The sequence below is a fragment of the Ruditapes philippinarum genome, unplaced genomic scaffold, assembly GCF_026571515.1.
Source record: "Ruditapes philippinarum isolate M1 unplaced genomic scaffold, ASM2657151v2 ctg1193_1_1_1_1, whole genome shotgun sequence".
In the NCBI taxonomy this organism is placed as follows: domain Eukaryota; kingdom Metazoa; phylum Mollusca; class Bivalvia; order Venerida; family Veneridae; genus Ruditapes; species Ruditapes philippinarum.
Window position 1 is genome coordinate 92,151 of NW_026855168.1, and position 27,742 is coordinate 119,892.

Here is a 27,742-nt window from a genome sequence, read left to right on the forward strand (position 1 = left end):
TGTTAGAGGGGTGTAGCAGGGATTTGAGGGTAGGATGTGGGAGCGGTAGTGTATGGGGATCATATCAGATCAAAGCGTCAAGTATCCCTGTGCTACATGCATTAAAATCGATATCGGGGAAAATATTTTTCGGATTCTCTTGTCTTGAATTAAACAGAAATCACCTGTGATAATATGTATCCAAAATCAGGGTTGCAAATTTGAAACCATTAAAATCTCAGAAACAACATCTAAAGCAGAAATTTATTGTAATTTCAAGAATATAATATTTCAAATAGGTGGCTTATATTTGTAGAAAATAATTGGAATTTCCGAGCTTTTGAAATGTTTAGAAATTGTGACAACACGTTCATCACAAAGAATACAAGTTAAATCGTTAGAATCAATACCTTTCTATAGAATATGGTCCGACATGTTGCCAATATGAGGACGAGTAAAACTTTGAACTAAGTAAGCTTCTGTATATGACGGATCTATTTGAATAACGATATTATCAGTTTCTTCAGAGAACGAAAAGTAAGTGAAGTTAGTCGTGATTAAATACAAGCAGACGCCAAATTTTAAATCCTAACACAGTCTTCTGTATATTGAAAGTTATAATTTGGTACTTTACAAAGATATGATATATTATATGTTATACTAGATTTTATCAGTGATATAAAATCCATATCACTAACAGTATTTCACTCGAAGCCAATGACTGCAATGGAAGTAACTGGTTGCTATGGAAAGTCAATCATGACAATGGAAAACACTGAGAACGTTGTGCTAAGGTTAGCTAAACAAGAGGGCCACGATGACCCTGAGATGCTCACCTGTATATAGGCCCCCGGGGCGGGGCCAATTTTAACCCAGGGGCTTTTATTTGAACAAACTTGGTAGACACCCATTTGAAGATGTTTCATGATAAATGTCTACTGTAAGCTCTAGCTCTAAGACGTTTTTAAGTTTTTACTATACACATATAGGGAAAAACAATGACCCCACCCCTCTCTCTGGGCGGGGCCAATTTCGTCCCCAGGGCTTTTATTTGAACAAACTTGGTAAAAACTCACCAGAAGATAAACATGCTTTATATCTAAACTCTAGCTCTTTTGGGCTTTTAAACAGAAGATTTTTAAAGTTTTTACTATATACATACACGGATTTATATTACATGTAATATAAATCCGTGATACATATGAGGATAATGAATGACTCCCTGGGCGGGGCCAATTTTAACCCCAGGGCCCTTATTTGAACAAAAATGGTAGACACATATAAGAAGATGTTTCATGCTAAATATCTTAGCTCTAGCTCTTAGGGTTTTATAAAAAAGATTTGTAAAAGATTTTTTAAGTTTTTACTTTATACATACTGATAAAGGGAAAAACAATGACCCCTGGGGCGGGGCTAATTTTTATCCTAGGGCTTTTATTTAGACACCCACTAGAAGATGTTTCATTCTGAATAGCTAAGCTCTAGCTATTTGTTTTTTTTAAAAGAAGATTTTTAAAGTTTTTACTATATACAAATAAGGATAATCAATGACCACCACCCCCCCCCACGGTGCGGGGCCAATTTCGACCCCAGGGCATTTATTTGAACAAACTTGGTAGACACTGACTAGATGATGCTTCATGCCAAATATTTAAGCTCTAGCTCTTTCGGTTTTCTAAAAAAAGATATTTTTTCGGTTGCCATGGCCACCACCCATACCCCACCGAGCCAATTTTGACCCCAGGGCATACATTTGATAGATCCTTTTTATGATTTTTGTGAGTCACTAAACGATCATAAATTTTTGCAATTATGATCTGATTTAGTTAAAGTAACTGTGGATAATGACAGATCGTGGACGGTGAACATGCCATCACAAAAGCTCACCTCATTGTGCATAAAGGTGAGCTAAAAAAGTACCTAGTACTAATTTCAAGATATACACTTTACAGAAATGAACTGCAATTTTTTAAAGTTTATTGATAGTTTAAACAAATTAATTTTGGGAAGTTGTCAAGACAAAAAATGAAGTGATTAAATTTTCCAACATTAGTCCACACAGAACATGCGACAATGTACCAGATTTTCCTTAACAAAGCACTTGATAATGTCAGACTAAGATGAGACAGATGAAATAATTCATGTCCATTTCTAAAACAATTGTAGTTTATAAGTTAAGAAATGGCCTAAACCATTAATCCACAATTTCACAACTTTAGACTTATCTTCTGCTCTGGATCATGATTATAAAAGTCTGTTAAACTTGCCCATATTCATTCCAGCGTGAGCTTCCATGTTTACTTTTAACATGCCTTAAACCACCAATTCTAAGATGATGTTTATAAATGTCATAATGGTATTCATCAAGAAATTTGTTTAAATCGGCTTTGTAACCAAACTCTATCTGGTTACATTTCACACCTGTAAAGAAATGGTCAAAATTTACTATCATCCAAAGGGCAATTATAGATGTTAATGTGAAGTTGTCTCCCTTCTACTGGAAACACAAATAATGGTATAGTTGTTGATTCATATAGTAAGGCTTCATCTGGGTCATACATATATACTCGAAAGTTTTCTTTTGAAATTCCAAGTAATGGAACAACACTCTGCATTGCAAAAGCAAATGTTATAGTCTTTGAAATCAACTGGTGTTTTGCCTCTTCAAGAATCCCACTTGTATCAAGTTCACACACAGTGTTACTGTCCTCTAAAACTTTGTCCTCAACTTTTGATTAAGCGCCATACACTTCCGAAGGTCCAAGCATTATGTCAACAATACCTTTCATTCAATACTGACATATTTTCTAGATTTTTATTTACGTCTTGACATTGGTAAGTCTTGTTCCGGTTGCGACATTTGATTATCGAACCAAATACATGCATGTACTTGTAACTACCCAAAGCTCGGTCTCTCCTCAATGACTGGAACAAAGTATGTTTGGTTAATATCCTGACATTTTAATAAACGACTGGAACCTTTATATACATTGACAATAAATACTAGAATATGAGCTCTTACCTCACATGAAGTTAATGTAACTAATTTCTAAAATGAATGTATCACTCCATGCGTTATATGCCAAGTGTTTGTCAAAACTGGGAACTGAAAGTGACAATAAACAAATGATTAATAGTTGAATTAGAAACAGTTTTCCTTTTAACTATTAACTTAATTATCATATACATGTCCATGATACAAAACGTATTTTACAGCCGAAAGAAAAACAGTTGTGACTTCAAGTATATCCGTGTACATAACTCGAACTGACTGTTTAATGATGTTGTAACCTTTAATGAAATAAGCCGATGTACTAAAATGTCAATTATTTTAAGCTATAAAGATAATATATCACCAGTCATCAAAACAACTTAACATTCCATTTGATGGGTTTGACAACTGATACAGCTAAAAAAACAAATACATATTTAAATACTCATTGACTGGAGATCAACAAACATACATCTTTAAAGTTTCCAGGGTTCAGAGCAAAGCTAGAATCGTGTAAGGGGAAGAGCTATAAAATGAAATTTCTTGGATTAAAAACAATTTGCGTTACAATTCTTGTTCTATTCTTTATAACAGCCAGCACTGACGGTCAGAAATGTAGAAGGGTTGGTAGATCTTGCAGAGATGTTGGACCATACATAAACGGAAAAGGGCAATGTGCAAGAAGTAGATCAAAAATGAGCTGTATTAGGATAGGAAGATTCTGTCGTTGCCGTTCATCTAGCATCATAGGTGTGATCGCCAACAATTGATCCGACTAAAACGCCTCATGCAGATTTTTGGAAGAAGCCAAATATTTCCATTTCTTCGCTTAAATTTAGATGAATGCAGTTTGAATAAAAACAAGTATTTGAATAATGAAAAACGACTGGATCAGGTACAATTGTGCTTAGTGTAGGTATCATGTTAACCGCATCATAACAATAACGACAATGTTAACGAAATATATATCTTAAAGAAATAGAGCTGGACATACTGTTACATCAATAACGTATAATTGATACATCATGTTTCCTTTTAACTGGGCAGAGAATACATGTGTTTTAATAATTCAAACTAATTGGAAAATCGCGATATACTGTGTTTAGCAAACTGGTCAATTTATACAGTAACTTTTCACGTGCAGTTTGTATGTGTAACGTCGTTAATTATATAGTGAACACATTTTTTTTCCAGAAAATTCTTTTGTAAGATCGAATACAATAAATAATTCAAACTATGATATAAATATTTTTCGATTTATTTGTTTTTATTATACGAACCATTCGCCGAAAGTATCATTAGCAGTTATAAGAATGGAACAGTATGTTAATGTTAGAAAAGTATGATGAATAAATGATCTGACATTAGTTGTCATAAGTGTCATTTCACAAGGTTGACAACAGTGTAGTTACTAAATTTTCCTCATGTTACTATAATTGCAAATCTTGAATTAAAAAGCAGTTTAATGTATTTCTTTGATCGCAAGATGTATCAGTGAAAAGGTTACAAAAATTAAAACTGCAATTTCCCTGTCGTACACTTCGGTACGCCCTCATACACTTTTATTTCAAAACAAAAAGTGTACACAAAAGAAACATAGATATACGATTTATTTCTACAGTTAAGAGACACAAGACAGTTGATGTTTTTTTAAATCCCTTACTTAATTTCTGCTACAACATACCTTATCCATGAACCAAGCCTTTTATTTTCCTTGAACTATAAACATTAATATATACTAATAAAAATGTAGCCAGTGAATTTCCGAAATCTGCACCATCTGATATTCCTAGTAAATCAGCATTGAATCCAGTTTTATCAATAAAGCCTCGTTATCACTTTCCGAATCTCAAAATCCATATCCAATTCATATTGTACTTCATCTAAAATCGTTATCATTTTCCAAGTCCAACACATTCATGTCAAATTTTTTATTGCACTCCATCTAACATCGTTAATTGCCATTTCCTGTTTTGAAAATATATATACCAAATCCATACTGCACCGTGTAAATACAGTTACGTCGGAATGTGAAAATAACGCACGATTCGTGCATAAAGTAACGCAGAATTGTGCAATAAATGGCTGCTAGCTGACAGGATTTCAAACGCGGTATGTACGGCCAATATGTTTTTTATTTAACCGAACTGAAAAAATTCAATAGCCGCATACGGCTGCGAAGACAAAACTCTTTATCCCTCATCAAGATTATTTTTACGAAATTGTTTACTTTTATTTATCAATGCCGGCCTCCTCCCCCTGCACCGCCTTAAGCAGAACACACAAACCTATAAAAGGCACCTAAGAGTAATTGACTGTCATTTGAACTTTAAATGGAAAAGTTCAAAAATCTCAAATTTGTAAAATAAGTATAAATATATGCAATGAAACCATTTAGTTTGAGTTTATATTATAATTTTAGACAAATTCATACGGAGAAAGAATATATTCAATGTCTTCAGATGAAACTGCACCGTCTTTAAAGCTGACTTTCCCAGAAGACTTAAATACCTCAAATGAATTTAAATACAAAAAAAAGTAAAAAAAAATACAGAAGTGCTAAGTCTTATGGCTGGAATCCGCGCGGTTTTAATGTCATATCTTAAGAAGAGTCCAAAATGAGGGAACGGCAAAGTAAAATAATTAAGTCATATTATTCTGCTGGCCTGTTTTGATGGCAGTAAGGAAGTATAAAAATATAGTAATACAGTTAATATATTACAATAACTGAGGAACATACGCCAAATTACCATTCGAGTATTACCCAAGTATTAAAGGTAAGTAATAGATAGATAGAAGTACCCAGACATACCAGTTACAATTTGTAATTATGCTATATGTATATGTTTGGTTTTTTTATTTTTTATTATTTCAGGTTTATATTTTTCATATATGAAGAAGTTATCAATTCAATATTCATAACATGTTTTGGCTGCAATAACGCTAAAACTCCACAATTTCAAGAAAATAAGAGTTTATCAAAAACGTCCATCGTTACTTCAACAAAACGGTCAGTCACTGGCCATTTCGATACATAATCAATCAATCATCATAGAAGAATAAATATTGTTACTTAAACAAAATTTAAGTTTTGATCAGTGTAAAGCGGAATTCAGTTACCTAAACGCGTCACGTATGTCACTTTAAGTACTTTTATTAGCCTGGCGGGAATATGACATTTTAGACTTTCATAATTATTCGTAATTAGCGATTAACAGCTGTTACGCCACATCAAAGAATGGCAGGAATTTTATGTATTCTGTATTGTTGTAAGGGTGTGTTAAAACAGTCAGAGATTGAAAACAAGGAATTTAACTATACATCCGGTTTTTCATTACGTATGTGTTGTTTTTTTTACGATTGATTAGCTATTGACATTATGGCAAATGATTTGGACCGCAATGTGGATATTTTATGTCATTTAAAATTCTCAATATTTATATTGTCGCAATTAATTGCCAAACCTTTTTCGGAAAACAGTTTCTTCACAAGTTATTCGTTATTTTCCTGTATAATATCGATATTAGCTTTAACTGCAATGTAATATAATTTGTTTCATTATTAATTTATTAATCCGTTTCAGTTAAATTGCTTTAATAAGCTATAAATTCATAATATGGCTCCTTTTTTTTTCAGAAAACAAAAATTGTCAAAGGACAGACTATGCTTGTATTGAGAATTTTCACCCTTACGTTATTGACTGGTATAATGAGAGTATCTTCTCAGCTCTGTGAAAAAGGAGTAACAAAAGATGGTCACTACTGTCGAGATACTGGTCCATTTTACAAAGGACTTGGTCGGTGTGCAAGAAGTACTCAAAGTGGATTTATTAGAAAGTGTGGTTTTGTGGGCTCTAGCTGCCGTTGTCGATCAAAACTTATATTGAACGCTTTTATCAATATGCATGCGATGATAAACTTATAAAATTCAGTTCACAAATTTACATAAAAGCTGTGTTCAAAAGTAAAAGTCCGATGAGAAAGTTATATTATGACGTTTGTTTTATTGAGATGATGTGATGACATGTAAGGTTCATTGTTTTGTGTCAGCTTTGTTTAACTTTATTGCTTTTGTTTGATATTAAAGAAATAAAAAAAGGCTTGTTACTAACATCTTATTTTTTAAAACATGTAAATTTAGGATTGGATGCTGCAGTCGTTTTTATAACATGACTTTTTTATTAAACATTTTTTCACACTTACAATATTATGCGCTAGCAAAAGTAAGAAACAGAATACAGTACAGTAGTTCCATATACATGTATTATTTTTTGAAATTACCTTGGTATACACATGTCGATGTTCTTTACCAGTTCTGATTGCAGATATGTTTCTATGCGTCAACATTTTGATGAAAATATGCGGCAAAATTGTCACAATTATTGCAAGCATATTGGGAAAAGTGCATGAGCTACATTGAAAAAATACATATCATTTAAAAAAATCGGGAAAAGAATTACCTGGACCATGGTATTATGTTTGTTTATTAAAATATTTAAAGATACAGGGAAAAAGAAGCAAATACATTTTAAGTCATGGACGCGAACAATGGCGGTCACCCAATATTAACGTAGACCAATACACCGTGATTGCCCACAGAGGCCTGAAAACTTCCGATTTAAAAAAAATTTCTAACTCCGGATTATTTTTACCGACAAGAAAAGATGCTTTCTCCGAGTTTTTATAAACTTAAACTAGAACTATCACTAAATGTGATTAATACCCCCACAAGACTGCTCCGGAAATGAGGATGTTACTAGTAACAGAATGCCTTGTAAAAGAATTGAAATATAGAGGTATGGTTGTGGGCAATTAAAGATAGTTGTGGTTCTTGTATGTTGCATTTCCTTTCAATGTGGTTGGCCATTGATGAAGTTTTATTGAATTACTCTGTAATAAGTCCAGAAAGACAAAGAAAAGGAACAAAGGGCAATAACTCTATAAATACTGAAGATGGAGTTATAGTTCTTGTGCACTGCACTTCCTCTTATTGTGCTTGACCATTGTATGAAGTTGTTTTGAATTCAAACCAGTATGTTTTAAGTTATGCTCCGGACAAGGAAAAGTATCAAAGGGCAGTAACTCTGTATTTTGTCAAAATGGAGTTATGGCTCTTGTGCACTGCACTTCCTTTTAATGTCCTTGACAACTGTATGAAGTTGTATTGAATTCAAAACAGTAGTTTTCAAGTTATGCTCTGGACAAGGAAAAGTAACAAAGGGCAATAACTCTGTAATTAGTCAAGATGGAGTTATGGTTCTTGTGCACTGCACTTCCTCTCAAAGTGCTTGACCATTGTATGAAGTTATATTGAATTCCAACCATTAGTCTTCAAGTTATGCTCCGGACAAAAGAAAGCAATGGAAAAGTAACAAAGGGCAATAACTCTATAATTAGTCAAGATAGAGTTAAGGTTCTTGTGCACTGCACTTCCCCTTATTGTGTTTGACAATTGTATGAAGTTGTTTTGAATTCCAAACAGTAGTTTTCAAGTTATGCTCTGGACAAGGAAATGTAACAAAGGGCAATAACTCTGAAATTAGTCAAGATAGAGTTATGGTTCTTGTGCATTGCAATTCCTCTCAATGTGCTTGACCATTGTACATTGTATGTAGTTAAATTGAATTCCAACCATAAAGTTTCAAGTTATGGTCCGGACAAAAGAAAGCAATGGAAAAGTAACAAAGGGCAATAACTCTGTAATTACTTTAGATAGAGATATGATTCTTGTGCACTGCACTTCCCCTTATTGTGTTTGACAATTATATGAAGTTGTTTTGAATTCCAACCCGTAGTTTTCAAGTTATGCCCCGGACAAGGAAAAGTAACAGAGGGCAACAACTCTGTAATTAGTCAAGATAGAGTTATGGTTCTTGTGCACTGCACTTCCTCTCAATGTGCTTGACCATTGTATGTAGTTATATTGAATTCCAACCATTAGTCTTCAAGTTATGCTCCGGACAAGGAAAATGCAACGGACGTCTGGACCGACCGACCAACCACCGGGTGACTCCTATATACCCCCCCCCCCCAAAAAAAAACTTCGTTTGTGGGGGTATAATTACATGTGGCTTTATCGCTGTCAAACAGGTCGTCAATAATATACAATATAGAAAGAATCGATGCTGTACAAGAAGTATAGAAGAAGCAATGAATTGAGTTCAAAGGATATATATACGAATACATGTATTAGGTATCCATTTTAACGCATTTTCGTTTGACCCAACGGCTGTAATTTGAACAAACTTAGTAGAGGTCTACTAGATAATGTCCAAAAACTTAGCTTTAGTCCTTCTAGTTTTAGAGATAAAGTTTTTACTATGTACACGTCAAGGAAAATCCGTGACAGCTAATGCCTGGGCCAACTTAGACCCTAGTTATGATTTTAACAAGGCAATCTGAGGGACAGCTAAATCCCCTTTCCGCAGCAGAAATGAATGTGTACTTCTTGGCCTTTAACCAACCATGATCTTGTGCCATCATATCATAAATGCACATTTCCTCATCACAAAACTGTTTCAGTTATTGACCAATTATCTTCCATATTTAGAAGGTAGATACCTCTGTAGATCCTCTTATTTTGTTTGAATTTTTAGGTCAAGGTCTTGGTAACCATGGGTAATTTTAGACTTCATATATTGACATATTTCTTACATATTTTGTTATATAATTATTTAGGCAAACTTGCTGTACAGTGGGCTTTAGTGATATTTCCTGTTTTTATTCATAATTCTTTGACTCATGTATTATTTGTAATAGTTTTCATGCTTTACATAGCATTCAGGTTGAAATTACAAGACTGCTGGTTATGTTAAAACCTTGACCTTGGGAGTAGCCACCTGGTTGTTGCCCTCTGTAGATGATGATGGTGATCAGTTGTGCCAATATAATTAAAACAAGACATGACCATGGACAGAATGTTGTGCCCGCTCATCTTGATTCAAAGCTGAGCCTATTAGCTTCAGATCATGAAGAGAGTGCAGCAAGGTGAGATGTGCGCAACACATCCTCTTTATACCCAAGGCACAATATTGACCTCTGATCCAGTGACTTGGCTCACGTGCATGACAGGAAGTCTCTTGATAAACATTTGTGTCTAAAAACACAATTCATGTTATTTCAAAATTCCTCCAAGAGCAAAACAGTTATGGCATGGACAAGTTTGGATGCACACACAAACACTGAACATGGCTATTTTATTTGACCTTGACCTCTTATGCAAAGAAGTTATGGCATGGACAAGTTTGGATGCACACACACACAAACACTAACAGCCAAGATACAGAAAGTTACAGCGCCAACAAATTTTAATATTTTATTTGACCTTTGACCTCTTGTGACATTGACCTTCATTCTGCTTAAGACAACTCAAATTAACATGGAGACAATTTGTGCTAAGTTATAATTCATCCATGTATATAGAAATTTGGAAACAAAGTGATCCCTCGGAAGCATTAATCACAGCAAAATTACAAGAGAATTGCATACTCTGTTTGATTGAGTCTGTACATGCAAATGCAGAAGTTTTACTTGCAAATGAATTTTTTATTTTGCTTTTTGACCTTTGACCCCTGTGACCTTAACCAAAGACACCTGCATTTTTGTGTGACACTCCGCCTCACTATTAAGAACATTTGTCTGGAGTTATATTAAAATACTACCACGCATGTGGACTTATGCTCGGGACATGGGTTTACGCTGACCCCCAAGTGTGACCTTGACCTTGAAGCTGCAGACTTCGGTTTTTTGTGCTACACACCACCCTATTATGGTGAACATTTTACCAAATTATTTTGTAATCCATCAAGGAATGAGCAAGAAACAGCCCCAACAAATTTTTGTATGACCTCTTTGTGACCTTGACCTTCACTTTGCGCAAGGAAACTCATCTCAACATTGAGAATATTTGTGCTATTAAAGTTATATTAAAATCCATCCATGTATATGGAAGTTATACTTGCAAATGAAAGATTTATTTGACCTTGACCCCAAGTGTGACCTTGACCTTTACCACAAACATCTAAATTTTTCACGAGACACACCGCCTTGCTATGGAGAACACATGTCCCGAGTCTTGAACATTTTTAAGCGCCTTTGAACATTTTAATGAAAAGGGCGCTATATAAATGTGGTATTTTATTTTATTTATTTATTTTATTTATTGTCACATGCATGTGAAAGTTAGGTTCCAAACACAGATTTTGCGCTGACCCCAAAGTGTGACCTTGACCTTAAGCTTTGAGTGGCGGACCTGGGTTTTGAGTGCGATATTCCACCCCATCGTGGTAAACATTTGTACCACATTATTTTGTAATCCCTCGAAGAAAGAGCAAGAAATAGGCAGGACAAATCCCGACAGCCACAAAATCATCGAACCATACACCAAAAGTGGCAACTTAGTCAAGCTCACCACAAGCTGGCTCGAAAAAATTTCAGTTGTTAAAAAGTTATGAAAGGGACACAAATTGTTGACTTTAAACATTTTGACCTGTATGTGTGACCTACACCCTGGTGGTAGCAACCTGAATATTGCGCTCCACACATCATGTCATTATGGTGACCATTTTAAAAACTTTTCAGAAGTTTAAAAGTTAAGGAGTAGACAGGAAAATATGGACTTTTTCATTTGATGTTTAAGTGTGACCTTGACCTTAGGGGTAGCAACCTGGATGTTATTTGTGGGTAGCAACCTAGATGATGCGCTCTGCAGATTGTGTCATGATGGCGATCCTTTGTGCAAAGTAATTTTAAAACTTTTTAATAGTCAGTAAGTTGACCTTTAAGTGTGACCTTCACATTGGGAAAAGCAACTAACTTATAGCCCCTTGCACATCGTCTCATAATTGTAATCACATGTGCCAAGTTACTTCAAAACGTTTTCAGTGCTTTAAAAGTTATGGAGTGGACACAAAATGTAGACTTTTTAACACTTGACCTTTAAGTGTGACCTTGACCTTTGGGTTAAAAGTTATTGAGAGGACAGGAAAGTGTTACGGACAGACAGACTGAGGCCATTCCTATAAACCCCTCCCCATTTTGCAGAAGGGGATAGACAACTTGGTACAGGATTAACAAGGAACAGGTCACCTAGACAATGATTCGTGCCAAAATTCAAAGCTTTAGCTTTTATGATTTTATGGCCCTAAATCGCTCACCTGAGTCAGAATACTAGTTTATTTGGCTTTTTTAAAAGAAGAATTTTTTTGTTTTTACTGTATGCATATAAAGAAAATCGATGACCCACAGGGTATTTTTGACCCGAGAGCTTTCTTTGAACAATTAAGTAGACACTCACTATCGTTCACCTGAGTCAGGGTACTTGTTTATTTGGCTTTTTTAAAAGATTTTTTTTTTACTATAAACATATAAGGAAAATCAATGACCCCAGCAGTGCCAATTATGACCCCAAGGCTTTTATTTGAACAAACTTGGTAGACACCTATTCGAAGATGTTTCATGCTTAATATCTAAGCTCTAGCTCTTTTGGGTTTTCTTAAAAAAGAATTTTTAATATATACATATAAATAAAATCAATGACCCTGAGAAGGGCCAATTTTGACCCCCCGCGCTTTTATTTGAACAAACTTAGTAGACCCTCACTAGAAGATGTTTCATGCTTAATATCTAAGCTCTAGCTATTTTGAATTTTTTTTAAGAGGAATTTTTAGATTTTTACTATATACACATTAGGAAAACCAATGCCCCCATGGGGTGGGGCCAATTTTGACCCCAAGGCTTTTATTTGAACAAACTTGGTAGACACCTATTAGAAGATGTTTCATTCTTAATATCTAAGCTCTAGCTATTTGGATTTTTTAAAAGAAGGTTTTTTTAGGGTGGGGCCAATTTTAACCCTAGGGCTTTTATTTGAAAAAACTTGGTAAACACTAGAAGATGTTTCATGCCAAATATCTAAGCTCTAGCACTTTGGGTTTTTTAAGAGATATTTTTTTCTCTTTCTGTTGCCATGGCAACCAGAGTTCTGCATGGAATTAAATTCTTTGAACAATTTTTAATAGTGACCAAAGGAACATTCCTGTGAAGTTTGGATGAAATTGGCTTAGCGGTTTATGAGGAGATGTTGTTTTTTTTTCTCTTTCTGTTGCCATGGCAACCAGAGTTCTGCATGGAATTAAATTCTTTGAACAATTTTTAATAGTGACCACCAAAGGAACATTCCTGTGAAGTTTGGATGAAATTGGCTTAGCGGTTTATGAGGAGATGTTGTTTAAAGAAAAAGAACGGACGGACGCCGAACAAAAAGCAATCACAAAAGCTCACCATGTCACTTTGTGACAGGTGAGCTAAAAACATATGACCTCCACACATATCCCACAATTTGATAAATCATTTTCATGATTTTTGTAGGTCACTTAACGATCATTTCTGTAATTATAATCAAAATCCACCTTATGATTTAGTTTAAGTAATATTGTGGATAATGACAGATAGTAGACGGTGAACATGCTCTGTGCATAAAGGTGAGCTAAAAAAAGTTCCTAGTACTAATTTCAAGATATACACTTTACAGAAATGAACTGCAATTTTTAAAGTTTATTTATAGTTTAAACAGATTAGTTTTGGGAAGTTGTCAAGACAAAAAATACAGTGATTAAATTTTCCTACATACCGGTAAGTCCACACAGAACATGCGACAATGTACCGGATTTTTCTTATAATGTCAGACTAAGATGAGACAGATGATTTCTAAAAAAATTGTAATTTATAAGTTATTTCCGAAATGGCCTAAACCATTAATCCACAATTTCACAACTTTAGACTCATCTTCTGCTCTGGATCATGATGATATAAGTCTGTTAAACTTTCCCATATTCATTCCAGCGTGAGCTTCCTTACTATGTTTACTTTTAACATGCCTTAAACCACCAATTCTAAGATGATGTTTATAAATGTCACAATGGTATTCATCAAGAAATTTGTTTAAATCCGCCTTGTAACCAAACTCTATCTGGTTACATTTCACACCTGTAAAGAAATGATCAAAATTTACTATCATCCAAAGGGCAATTATAGATGTTATGTGAAGTTGTCTCCCTTCTACTGGAAACACAAATAATGGTATAGTTGTTGATTCATATAGTAAGTCTTCATCTGGGTCATACATATATACTCGAAAGTTTTCTTTTGAAATTCCAAGTAATGGAACAACACTCTGCATTGTAAAAGCAAATGTTATAGTTTCTGAAATCAACTGGTGTTTTGCCTCTTCAAGTTTCCCACTTGTATCAAGTTCACACACAGTGTTACTGTCCTCTAAAACTTTGTCCTCAACTTTTGATTTAGCACCAGAAACTGCTAAAGGTCCAAGCATTATGTCAACAATACCATTCCAAACCTCCTTATGACCTGAAACATAATTTTCTGATTATAAAAAACTAGAAGCCAAGTCTGCTTTTATAATGAAATAAAAGTTCTAGTTATTTCATAAACATTATTATTAAAGCCATAACATGCACTCAGGTAAGGCCGTTGTCCATAGCTGAAGAAATTATGCAAAGTTAGTCAGTAAGTTTCTACCGTGACAGACTAATGATTCCAAGCAGCTGTTTTTAATATAAGTAACCTTTACTCAAACATCCATTGTACAACATAACACTAGCTGTAATGGAACATTCTAATTCCCAATAATTTTGGGCACAAATATTTATATGCTTCAGTTATTATTTGAATTATTACATGTACATATATATTGTAATTTCTATGTTCTTATAGCATAACATATCTTATTAGTTGGGCACATTTGGTCAGCTGATATAAAAAACTAGTCATATTCCCATGCCATATGGTGAAGCCAGCAGCCAATGTTGTACTCAATATTTGAAACAATCAAAATAAGAGCCACAGCATAGTTGGGGCCACACTTGACTTTTTGTTATTTCTTCAGTCAAAACATCAAAGAAAGAATATTATAGTGAAAACATAAATTTTTTGTAACAGATAAAATTCAAATTTCATATTTGACATTGACAGTCAAGGTCACATTTAAATTCAACAGATTTGTTTTGTCATGTGTTCTTTCATTTAATATGAATTAAATATGTAAGTAAATAACAAAGAAATGACAATCATGCAAATGTCAATAATTGGACCTTTACAGTCAAGGTCAAATTGAGGTCAAGGTGATATCAGAATAATTCAGGATGTCCTTTTTGTGATATGTGTTGTTTTGTTCAAGTAAGAATTAAATCTGTAAATAAATAACAAAGCTATGACAATTTAAGAAAATTTCAATAATATAGCCTTAATTTGCACTCAAATGCAAGAAAAGGTCAAGTTTATATTTGAACTGTTGTTCAACATGTTGATTTTGTCATAAGAGTTCTTTTGTCCAAGTATAAATCAAATCCATCTACAATAACAAAATTATGGCAAATTGCAGCAAAAATCACTAATTTGACAATGTGACAATTTTACATAGTGTCCAAGCCATATTAAGGTGAAGTTCAGTCTGTCCTACTGTAATGTATTGTCCCAAAGATTGCTATGCACAAGTATAAAGACAATTCATTCATTAATTACAAAGTAATAGCCAATAACATGTATAGCAAAAATTGTAAATTACACTAACATGACCTTCAAGGTCAAGGTTACTTATAGATCAAGGTCATATTGAGTTAAACCTTTTTAAAGACATTATCCAAAAGGTACTTGTGCTCACATTTGAAGAAAATCCATTCAAAAGTGCATGATTTTAATGTATATATAACCTAATCAAATATTTAAGCTGGGCATTATATACAGTATTTTCTGATGGATTTTATAGATTTTCATTTTGCGAATAATTTTTAACTCCTGATGCCTTATTTGTGTATCTGACTCCTGGCACCATTAATCTACCTAACAATCATCTCTGTGAAGTTTGGTCAAACTCAGCCACATGATTAAGATTTTGTTTATAGACATTGGCAGCATACAAAATGAAATCACAAATTTAAGATAAAGAGCTAAGATTAGCTGGAAATTATAAGGTAGACTAATTACCAATGCTGTTGTCACCAACATTTATTGGAGTATTACATCCACAAGGACATTCCATATTTACTAGCAAGTCAGCGTAGCCTGAATCTATTTTCATTTCATTATAAACTGCTAGCTTTCTCAACACATGCGTTCCAAATATGGCAGTCCATTGTTCATCTGTCAATGTAATGTCATCTTGTTGCTCTTCTAGAATTTTGTTTATATCTGAAAAATATAATAATTAAAAAGATAAAAATCCATCAAAAAGGGGTGCTTAGAGACTCTGTGCTGAGTATGAGCACATGTAATATTGTTAGTATAAGAAATTATATTTAAGTATATGTCCATACTCTAAGAATATATGTGCACTTTTGAGAACTCTCCGAGCCATATCTTTGATAGCAAGACACTTAGTATTATAAACGATTGCAGCTATGCCTCTTTAAATATAATAACTTATTAGAATAGTATCTGATATTCAGTTTTCAATAATGTGAATGAACATTTAAAGCTCTTATTTTTATGTTTCAATAAATATAGCTTCCAGGATTTTGATCACAGGAAAGAAGCAAAAACAAATTAAAGAAATAAGTCATGTGTTGCAACAACGCAAGTCCACTAACAGGTCCCCTTTTCACACTCCAGATTTTGTATTTCATTCAGAAGCACAACACACAGTTGCTTAAAAGATCTGATATACATATTTATTTGTCATTTGAAGCAGATGGTTATAAAATTGTTGACAATGTTCTTTTTTTCTAATAATTATAGGTACATGTATGCTATAATATATTATGTCATTTCTATAAAACTAGAAATCTATTGTTTTTTCCCTTTTATTTTTCAGCTTTATCAAGTCACTTCCTCTAGCCCAAATAGGTATATTTTTCCATGAAAATGCTATATATTACCCTGAACTGCCCAGTGCATATTCTTCATCAGAACCATGACTTAACAGCAGCTGACTTACATCAAATTTTAATTGACTGAAAGACACAAACCTGTCCGTATAAAAAGCTTCTGCTATGTACCATGCATGTCTAATTGAATTGAAATTGAAAATTTTATAAAATGTGTGTGTAAATTCCCATCTCAGTTGTTGGAATTTCCCCTTTTTCTGATTTATACTGCTATATTTTCCCCTTCAGAAAGCTACTGGTTGTTTGAAAAGTGAAAAGAAAAATATTTTGGCGGTGTGGCTGACAGGGAAGTAGCTTAAAAAAAACAATGTGTAGGCACTTTTTATAGTGGGGTTGCAAAAAATTTTTAAAATCTACATTGCAATAGCAGCATTCTGGGAGTATTCCAAGGCTTGTTCAGAAGATAGAGCGTTGGACTGTGAATCGAGCGACTCGGGTATGATTCCCTGATGGTGAAGGTAACTTTCGTTGTGATTGATCATGAAATCTTTCCTACGGTCATTTGAACTGTACCTCTACTCTGGCATGTACAGAAGTTTCAGTTCCTAGTGAAAGTGAAGGCAACTAGTACTGGTAAACTGCTTGATAGTCTGCCCAGGAACGATGCAGCGCCTGAATTGTGCTCTGGTAGATTCCATGTGGCTTACTGTCGAGATTCGAAGTAAAAACTACCAACACTACCACCAAAGGGGAATTGTTTTCACATGGAACAAAACGCATTAGTGTTGCGTTGGATTGTAATAAAGCAAGAGGGCCAAGATTGCACTAGATCGCTCACCTGACCCATCAAACTCATCCGAGCATTTACCTAGACAAGCATCCTGACCAAGTTGCATGACAGTTGAGTCAAAAATATGACCCCTAGAGTGTGAAAAAGGTTTTTCCATATCTGAGCAGTGTGACCTAGTTTTTGACCCCAAGTGACTCATATTCAAACTTGACCTAGAAGTCATCAAAACAAACTTTCAGACCAATTTCCAGGATATTTGGATCAAAACAGTATCCACTAGAGTGTTAACAAGATTTTTCTATTTTTAGCTCCTGTGACCTAGTTTTTCATCTGAGATGACCAATGTTCAAACTCATCCGAGCAATTACCTAGACAAGCATCCTGACAAAGTTTGATGATGATTGAGTCACAAATGTGACCACTAGAGTGTTAACAAGGTTTTCACATAGTTTGGCGGTGTGACCTAGTTTTTGACCCTAGGTTACCTATATTCAAATTTTACCTAGAAATCATCAAAACAAACTTTCAGACCAATATCCAGGATATTTGAATTAAAACAGTAGCCACTAGTGTTAACAAGATTTTTTATATTTTTAGCTCCTGTGACCTACAATGTATTTTTTCATCCAAATTGACCCATGTTCAAACTCATCCGAGCAATTACCTAGAAAAGCATCCTGACCAAGTTTGATCATGATTGAGTCAAAAATGTAACCACTTGAGTGTGATTAAGGTGTTTCCATATATGGGGGATGAACTAGTTTTTGACCCTAGGTGACCCATATTTGTACTTGATCTAGAAAACATCAAAACAAACTTTCAGACCAATTTTCAGGAAACTGGGAAACTTACTTTTGTTACAAAACTGGGCCTTTCAAACTCACAATAAACAAAAGCGTTTTAATGACACAGATCAAGATACAATTTACCACACTATATTTTTTCTGGCAACCAAACCAGTGCTCGACCAGGTGGTTTTATCTCTATCAGAACTTTTATTTTTGAAAAACAGATATGATTTTTTATGTTAAACAATTCTATTTCAAAAATATTTTGAAACAATTATGTTTTAATGTGTATACTGTATAGATGTAAATATGAGAGTAAATATGATGGGAAGGATATGTTATACATTGACAAATAAAGTGTTTATAAGAGTTACACTAACTGGGGAGTATGAGATTACTTATAATTCCTTATATCTTTTTTAAATTTAAAAAACTCTGCAAACATAGTTAAGTGTGATTATTGTGATACTTATGTAAAGTTGGTTTACGCTTTTAGTGGTGTGTTATCTACTTGTTACAGGTCATCTGCCATATTTGTTGACATGTTGAACATGTCAACAAATATGGCAGATGACCTGTAACAAGTAGATAACAGTTCATAGCCCTTGCCTTGTATGGAAAGCCAGGTTTTGATGATTTTTGGGCGCCTTTCCTAAGGAAATCAATTGGAAGCATAAGGGTAAAGGCAATTTATCAAAGAATTGTCTAAATTTGTCCTAAATTATCATTATTTCTTTGTTTTAACCAGTTTTTACTGCTACTTTTATTATAGAAAAGTATTTTTGCATGATTTAATATCGTCTGCAAAATGGTCAAGCTTCTAACAAACTTGGAGTACTTGGGGTACAGGTTAGGTACAAATAGCACACACAAACTCAAGAGGTTTTGTCACTTTAATGCAAAACTAGTACGCAAATAGAGGTATTGGTCCAGCACTTGGCTGGTTGAGCACAGGTAGTGAGGTACGGTCACTCTACATGCTAAGAAAAATAAACAAAAAATTGATTTTTTTGATGATCTTATCGATATTTGAATAATTTTGGGAAAGCTAGCTACTGTATAAATATGTAATATGCCTCATTGAAATTTATCTTCATACTTAACCTTTTACCCCATGAGCATATTGCGAAAAATAGCCGTTTTCATTGAAAAGCCTCCTGTAACAAGTTCAAACTGCTATGAAACTATGAAAAATGCTTCAATACTGATGAAACTTAGCACAAATGTTGACTACACCATAGCCTCTGTAACAGCATGCTCAATCGTAAATTTCCTGTTACCATGGCAACGGGGGGACGTCTCAAAATTGCCAAAAATCACTATTTTGCATTGTTTTTTTCCATCAAAACTGATTTCAAAGTGCTGCAACTTCTCAATGAATTGAGATAGAGTAAAAGGCTTTTCAGCGTCGGTTACTAGTTACCCTAAGATCGACCTGAGGCCATTTTTAGCCTGTCACATGTCCAAAATTTTCTTGGCGATGAGGGGGACTCCGCCCCCCTTCAAACCCCCCAAACAGAAGGGGGCACATCCCCCTTCTGGCAACCCCCTGATGTAACATTTGGATGGGGGACGGCGCCGAAAAAGTGGTCACTTTTTTAACAACATTTCTCAAACGAAAAACAGTGTTTGGGGCCTAAATAGGGCATTTTTTCACTGTTTGAGGCCTCAAAAGGGGGGGGGGGCAAAAAGCCGTCGAAACACGCTTATATGAGGGAAAAGGTTAAGTAGACTTTTTTGTTAATTATTTTTCTAATATTAATAAATTCATGTGATAAACAATTGACATAGTTATTAGTGTGTTGAGGGAATCAGTAATCAGACATGTCTTACTGTTTTTATTATTTTTCTACTTATTTAATTTTTTTTTTTTTTTTTTTGGGGGGGGGGGGTGAAGAATCTTCAAAATTTGAGGGTTGAAATGTCTGGGGTGGGGAAATGTCTTGTTCCCCGTCGATGGACCCGAAACGGAGCTACATTTTTTTGGCCTTACCTGAAATGTTGTCCAAAAATGTTGCAAGTTTTTCAAATGAAGACAAATATGTTTATCTAATATTTCGTTATCAATATTCCCATCCAGATCCAGAAACATTTTGACTAATTTTACATCAAATAAGTCTGGTGTCCATACCACACTCCGTTTGCCAACGTCATCTTCCTGATAATTCCTCATCGTTTCGCAATAAGCTTCAGAAAATTTACGCGACTGGTAAACATTGCAATATAAAATTTTGACAAAACAGAAAAATATCCAGTCAGAACTTAATTGTTCTAAAGCCTCGCATATCGGAACTTTATGTCTTACAAGCTGCCTGTGCACTCGATCAAAATTTGGATGCCTGCTCTTACTAAATTCATGTCTAGCTTTTTTGCAAAAAGGTTGCATACTTTCTCACGGTAGGGAATCACGTGACTTTTACGGTTACTCGTACAGACAATATGGCGGCCTAAAAACCTCGCTTCACATGTGTTTTTCAGGTAATTCTTTATTATATCCCTTTTACTTGCATACGAGACCTGTTACAGCCTACGCGGAATAAAGAATTGTTGCCGCCTATACCTTATTTTCCACCCCTGTGCTCATAGCTTTTACAAACACTCAAAAATTCAACAGGAATTTTCAATGTTAACAATTATTTTTCAGGTAACTTTCACGCAATCTTTGTATTTTTTATTAATTTGATTAAACCACGCCGAGTTAGCAAAGAGAAAATGTTCATAGAATTTCTTTATTTGAAAATGTAAATATTAGGCATGTTAAATGTTGACTAGTCATTTTCAATTCCAATGCACGAGGGAAAAATTATTTGGGTAACGGCCACGCAAACTTTTATTGTTGATAACTCCCACGCAATATTTTATGTGCAAGCAATATATATGCAGGCTATAGCCTAGATATTGATTTAACAAAATCATGATCGATGTATTTAGCCTTAAAAGTTCATAGAATTTTGAATAATATTTAAAATACCGCCAAAAGGTCCTGGATAGAATTAAGCGCCTATTGGTAGCAGAATACATACTCACGTAAATATATTAAATGAAGTTTCGATATAGAGATATAGATGAATTAATTGCAGAAATTGAAATAAAAGTCTCAAATATAAGAAGGAGGTCGATTTCAGTTTAAGCACAATTACAGTTGTCATTTTTCATAGTTTGCAGATATGGACGGTTGCAGCTCGGATATTGTTTGTGGATAATGTTAGAAAACATTTCGTTCACGGACAGGTCTTAATGACCATTTAAACTGGCTACTCGGCACAGGACCTTGTAAACGTTGTTGCAAATCGAACTGTCACAGGTATGGCATTTTACTGTTAATATTAAGATTTTAAAGACATTCAAATCATTTTATCACTTAGTCTCTTATGTAACCAATTATTTTTAAAATCAGTGTCTGTATTTAACATAATTATGTTTTTTTTAATTCTAAAGCAAAAAAAAACAAAACAAAAACAAACAACAAGAGGGACATGATGGCCCTGAGTCGCTCATCAGAAACAACTGCTTTTCAGTGTTGGATTGTCAATATATTCTAATATTAAATTTGAGCATAGAATATGTTTAAACAATGATTTTAAGAAATGCCATGACCTGGGGCACTTAAGCTTTAGCTTAAACGGGACCAATCAAATTAATATGAGCAAACTTGATAAAAGACTACCAAAGAATGCTACAGACAAAGTTTGGTGATCATCAATCAATTAGTTCTCTACAAATAGACATTTAACGGTATTTCTATTTTTATCTTTAGTGGCCCCTAAAAGGGGTTAATCAGATTAATATAAAAGAGTACCCAAGAATGCTACAGACAAAGTTTGGTGATCATCCATCAATTGGTTCTGAAGTAGAAGATATTTTTAGCTATCGCGGCCCCTAAAAGGTGCCAATCAAATTAATGTGAGCAAACTTGATAAAAGATTACCCAAAAATGCTACAGACAAAGTTTGGTGATCATCCATTCATTAGTTCTACAGGAGAAGCTGTTAAAAACATATTTCTATTTTTAATTTTAGTGGCCCCTAAAAAAGGCTAATCAAATTCACATGAGCAAACTTGATAAAAGACTACCCAAGAATGCTACCGACAAAGTTTGGTGATCATCCATCAATTATTTCTGTAGAAGAAGATGTTGAAAGGTTTTTCTATTTTTAGCCCTAGAGATTCCTAAAAGGGGCCAATCAAATTAATATGAGCAAACTTGATAAAAGACTTCCCAAGAATGCTACTGACAAAGTTTGGTGATCATCCATCGATTAGTTCTGTACAAGAAGATGTTTAAAGGTTTTTCTATTTTTAGAAGACGATTGTTGACGCATGATGACGGACGATCGACGCCGGAGCATCCCCCTTTGATACTAATAGCTCACCCTGAGCCTTCGGCTCTAGCTGGTGAGCTAAAAAAAACAACCCTAAAGCATATTAGAATGGGTCTTTTTTTTACAAACTAGGTAATAAAATCTAGAGGACTTATGTTTGAATGTTATTTTAATACTAACAGTAAAACCCGTAACGTTTCCGATTTGCTGAGCTATAAAATGTTTTACCACAAAAGTTATAAGGTCCTGTGCCGATGTGGTCATTCTGTGAATGAAATGTTTCCCACATTTATCACAATCAATATCCGAGCTGGAAACTTTCATATCTGCAAAATATGAAAAATGTCAACTGTAATTATACTAAAAAAAGAAATACAAAACCTCCTTCTAATATTTGATACTTTTGTATTAAAACGCGACCTAATTGAATGATTTGGGTTTGGTAGGCCTTACGCGAAGTTATTGATGTCCTTGGCAATTTGTGATTTTACAGGTCATGCCTTTTTGAAATTTATTTATCGTATTATTGTAACCTATAAGCAGATGAAGTGTTGTTCGGCCCATATCAAGAACGTCCCAAGACGATTCGTCAATCTAGCTGTATTTATATCTTAGTGATAGTAAAAATAAGCGTGAATTAGTTTGAAAAAATCATTATATTCATTGCATTATCGACACAAATATTGATTAAACTGTTCTTTAATGTTAAATTTTAAGCTTAATTGTCGTGAATTTATAGGTAATAATAAATCTATTTTTATATTCTAGATCCTGGTCCTGGCTGAAATTGAGAGTATTGCAGCTGTAGTTTGTATACCATACATTTCACATGAAAAGGACTGTCAGGTTTGTTGAATTGAAATTCTAATATTTAATATATATATATACTTCTTAACAAAGTATTAAAATTGCAACTACTGGACATTTATCTTGTCTTAATAATACATGTATATTATTTTTAGAATACTTGTGTAACATTATTAATATAAAATTTACATATTTGTTGTTTTCAGGATGCTGCATACAATGGTCTTAGCTAGAGCCTAGAATGAATATTTCTTAGGAATATGCTGCAAGTAACTGAAGGGGAGCAGTTTTTCTTACCTATCATAGGTGAGACTTCTAAATAGCTTCTTTTAAAAAGGTTTTTGCTGTTTAATGTACATAATTTGCTGTCAATATGAAACTTCAGCTGTATCTTAATTTCTATGCTGTTTTATTATGTAAATCTTAGAGATAATCATTTTAAGATAAAACATATCACTAAGTTGATTAATTATATATATATTTAAGATTGACCAAGTCACTTTTAATAAGTAACTTCTTATTTTATTTGCAGTAGCAGTAAGAAACAGCCAACGAAGTATTCAAACACCATATGAAACACTTAAGACATACCAGGAGAGATCTAGAAGAAGTACTAGTAGTAGAGTGGAACAGATTGTAGCTTAATTCTAGCTAAAAGGACTTCTTAAATCGTTAAAATTAAAGCTGCACTTAAACTGTCTTTTTTTGTTAAACAGTTATACTCCGAACATAAATCCAACGTTATTTCAACGTTAAAATCTGACCACAATTCAACGTTGTTCAACGTTTATGTGCCTGCTGGTTTAATTCTATCCAGGACCTATTGGCGGTATTTTGAATATTATTCAAAATTATTTGAAAGTCTGAGGCTAAATGCATCAATCATGATTTGTTAAATCAATATCTAGGCTAAAACCTGCATATATATTGCTTGCACATTAAATATTGCGTGGGAGTTATCAACAATAAAAGTTTGCGTGGCCGTTACCCAAATCATTTTTCTCTTGTGTGTTGGAATAGAAAATGACCAGTCAACATTTAACATGCCTAATATTTACATTTTCCAATAAAGAACTTCTATGAACATTTTCTCTTTGCTAACTCTACGTAGTTTAATCAAATTCATAAAAAATACAAAGATTGCGTGAATGTTACCCGAAAAATAATTGTCAACATTGAAAATTCCTGTTGAATTTTTGAGTGTTTGTAAAAGCTATGAGCACAGGGGTGGAAAATAAGGTATAGGCGGCAACAATTCTTTATTCCGCGTAGGCTGCAACAGGTCTCGTATGTAAGTAAAAGGGATATAATAAAGAATTACCTGAAAAACACATGTGAAGCGAGGTTTTTAGGCCGCCATATTGTCTGTACGCGTAACCGTAAAAGTCACGTGATTCCCTACCGTGTTTCTGCCGCCATATTTCTTGTTTTCGTTGCAATCGGAACTCCTCCGCGATTATTCATAATTGTGTTTTACGAAAAAAGCCAGATTGTGTTCCGTTGTCGCCAATTAGTTTGACGGAAAGAGCCGAAAACTTTTATAGTCTGTCAATCGCAACTACTCGGCCCTTTCCGTCAGTCTTCGGATAAGGGATCGCTCCGCCCACTGATTCACGTGACCCGGTCAGTAAGTATTCGCAAAACTGTTATGTTACCTATATAAATTTTGTATATATAAACATTTGATGCTTTTAAATGGTTTTATCGAATTAGATCTATTATTCAATGTATAAATGTATTAGGCCTATGTTGTTTTAAAAAAGTAAAAAAATATCTGCATTCAAGTATTAATGACGCATGCAACGTTTTGCAAAGATCGTGTTATTTCTTGTTGACTTCAAAGAAAATTTAAAACTGACACAATATCATTATATCTTACAATTCAGAGAGAGAGAGAGAGAGACTATATGTAGACAAGTATATGATTATGTTATGATTGTTTTATTTTGAAATTAAAGTAGCGAAACAAAAACAGTAAAATTATATCATTGACACAAATAAAATTAAAAATCATTTTTCGGGTTTTATGTCAGATAATACATTAATTGGTTCATGCTAACTTTTATGCTATGTGATTATGTATAGTTAACATATATTTGATATGATTCACGACAAAACACGTTATTCTATGGTGGCTGATTTGTGCCATTCGTGTTTTCGCCCCGCGACCCAACCAAGCGAAAGGTCGAAAGGGGCACGGAGCGAAAACACGCTAATTAGCGAGGGCGCGGGACGAAGTTTAATAAAGTTTCCTTTTAAAAGGAAAGGCTTGCACAGTTGTGCCTTCATCCCAACCCTTTAAAATTGTTTTTTTTGTTTCAATTTATTATCACATTTTTTTGAATTACGGTATTTGTATATCATAAAGGGTTTATTTAGTTGGTTTTTTTTTTGAAAACCGAATATTTTTTGTCAAAACGATTTGAAATCTATTCTCTATTGTATAAAACTAATAAAGAAAATGATCAATCGTAAAAATACTAACGTGATACTGAAGGAAAACAAGTGTGCACATTTCATTTCCCCTTTTTCGCAGCGAAATTATTCCTTTGCTTTATAGACAAGTAAATGCACTAAAATACTTCGTTACGTGGTACCAGTTAATAAGCATGTATCAACTATGTTACACGATCACAAATAGACGATGCGCTATCTGTAGATCAGCAAGTGGCAAAGTTAATAATATGCATGGGCTATTTTAGATTACCTCACCAAGAAGATGAATTGCGTTCAGTAGATCTAAATATAACTCGATCATGCGTGATTTGGTAAGCAGGACCGCCCTTTGAAGACGGAATACTACTACAGTCACCATTCTCTATTGTATAAAACTAATACAGACAAAAAACAATTATAACTGCAAGCCAATAAATAAAACTTCGCCTCGCAGGGGCGCGGAGCGATATTTAAGAAATAAAACGGCGGGGTCGCGGGACGAAAACACGCTAATAAGCAGGAGCGAGCAGCGAAGTTTTATTAGTCCCCTACCGGTTAAACCGGAGGGGACTTTAGGTTTACCCTCTGTCCGTCTGTCCGCCAGTCCGTCCGTCCACAAAACTGGATCCCGCGATAACGCAAAAAGTACTGAAAATATTTTTATGAAACTTGATATATGGATAGATGGCAGTATGGAGATTATGCACGTCTTTTTTTTTCTTCCTATGTTGAAAATTCTGGTTGCTATGGCAACAAATAGTCTGAAAATATGGCAAATTTAACACATAAACTGGATCCAGTGATAACTCAAAAAGTACTGAAAATATTTTTATGAAACTTGAAATATGGGTAGATGACAGTCTGGAGATTATGCACATTTTTTTCTTTTCTTCCTATGTTGAAAATTCTGGTTGCTATGGCAACAAATAGCCTGAATTTCAAGATTTCTTATTTAAATTTTTCAGCTTTTTCTCTATAAGTTCTTTATTTCTTAAGGTGTTTACTTCAAACTTTAAATATAAGTTTCTAGTCATCAACCACATCATATGAGACAAGGTTTACAACTCTAGCACAAAAATTATCAGTATTACCTCCCTTGAACTTAGAATTTTAATGAAAAAAAATGTTGTCTTTTTTAAATAACTTCTTTATTTCCTAATGTATCTACTTCAAATTTCATATATATGTTTCTTATTATTTTTTTCGAGAAATTGGTATTTTTCACTCCAACTTCTTCATTCCTTATATAATTTACTTTAAAATCCCACATCGTAATAATATGACAAGGTTGTATAAACATAATTTCCTTACTAGACAGTAACACATTACTGTGATATAGACAAACTTTGAACTCAAAAGATTTAAGTTCATTCATGTCATTCATTCACTGGTAAAATTGAATGGCCAATGGCCCATCAGGCTGGGGTTCTAACCGGTAGGGGACTTATGGATTGCTTGCAATACAATGATAATTGCTTGTTTACCAGTTTTATATCACTGATATATTTCTATAAATCACCGAAAAGCATGTAATAAAAACTGGTAATTTCACTGTTTGAAACAGTGAAATTACCACTTTGATAATTTCACCGTTTTGAATTTAAGCCCCTTACGTTGTTTCAGTGAAATACCAGCGTGCACAGTACTGGGTACCAACCTAATGACGTGACGTCGTAAATGACGTCACGTTGTATTATTATTTGGCGCGCTTTTCATTCAGTATTAGGTTTAATGTCTTTTTAAAACGTTTCTTTGCATGTAATAAAATGAAAATTTGTTTAATTTAGT

General features: G+C 33.9%; 1 protein-coding gene and 1 long non-coding RNA gene across 3 annotated transcripts; one reads left to right on the top strand and one right to left on the bottom strand.

The window, feature by feature from the left end:
• Positions 1-13,543: 13,543 nt before the first annotated feature.
• Positions 13,544-20,801, bottom strand: LOC132742302 (uncharacterized). Of its 2 annotated transcripts, none has more exons than XM_060730667.1 (3): positions 20,521-20,801; positions 15,973-16,176; positions 13,544-14,337 (listed from the first exon to the last, which is right to left on the bottom strand). In XM_060730667.1, the coding sequence occupies exons 2-3, from the start codon at positions 16,064-16,066 to the stop codon at positions 13,769-13,771; spliced, it is 663 nt and encodes a 220-aa protein (XP_060586650.1). In that variant the 5' UTR covers positions 16,067-16,176; positions 20,521-20,801; the 3' UTR covers positions 13,544-13,768. The 2 variants fall into 2 exon arrangements, with proteins under 2 accessions (XP_060586650.1, XP_060586649.1); XM_060730666.1 differs by having other exon boundaries at positions 20,383-20,801.
• Positions 20,802-21,348: 547 nt separating this feature from the next.
• Positions 21,349-25,169, top strand: LOC132742303 (uncharacterized). The gene is made up of 3 exons (XR_009627423.1): positions 21,349-21,693; positions 23,480-23,557; positions 23,725-25,169. It is a non-coding gene; the product is annotated as an uncharacterized LOC132742303 (long non-coding RNA).
• Positions 25,170-27,742: the final 2,573 nt, after the last annotated feature.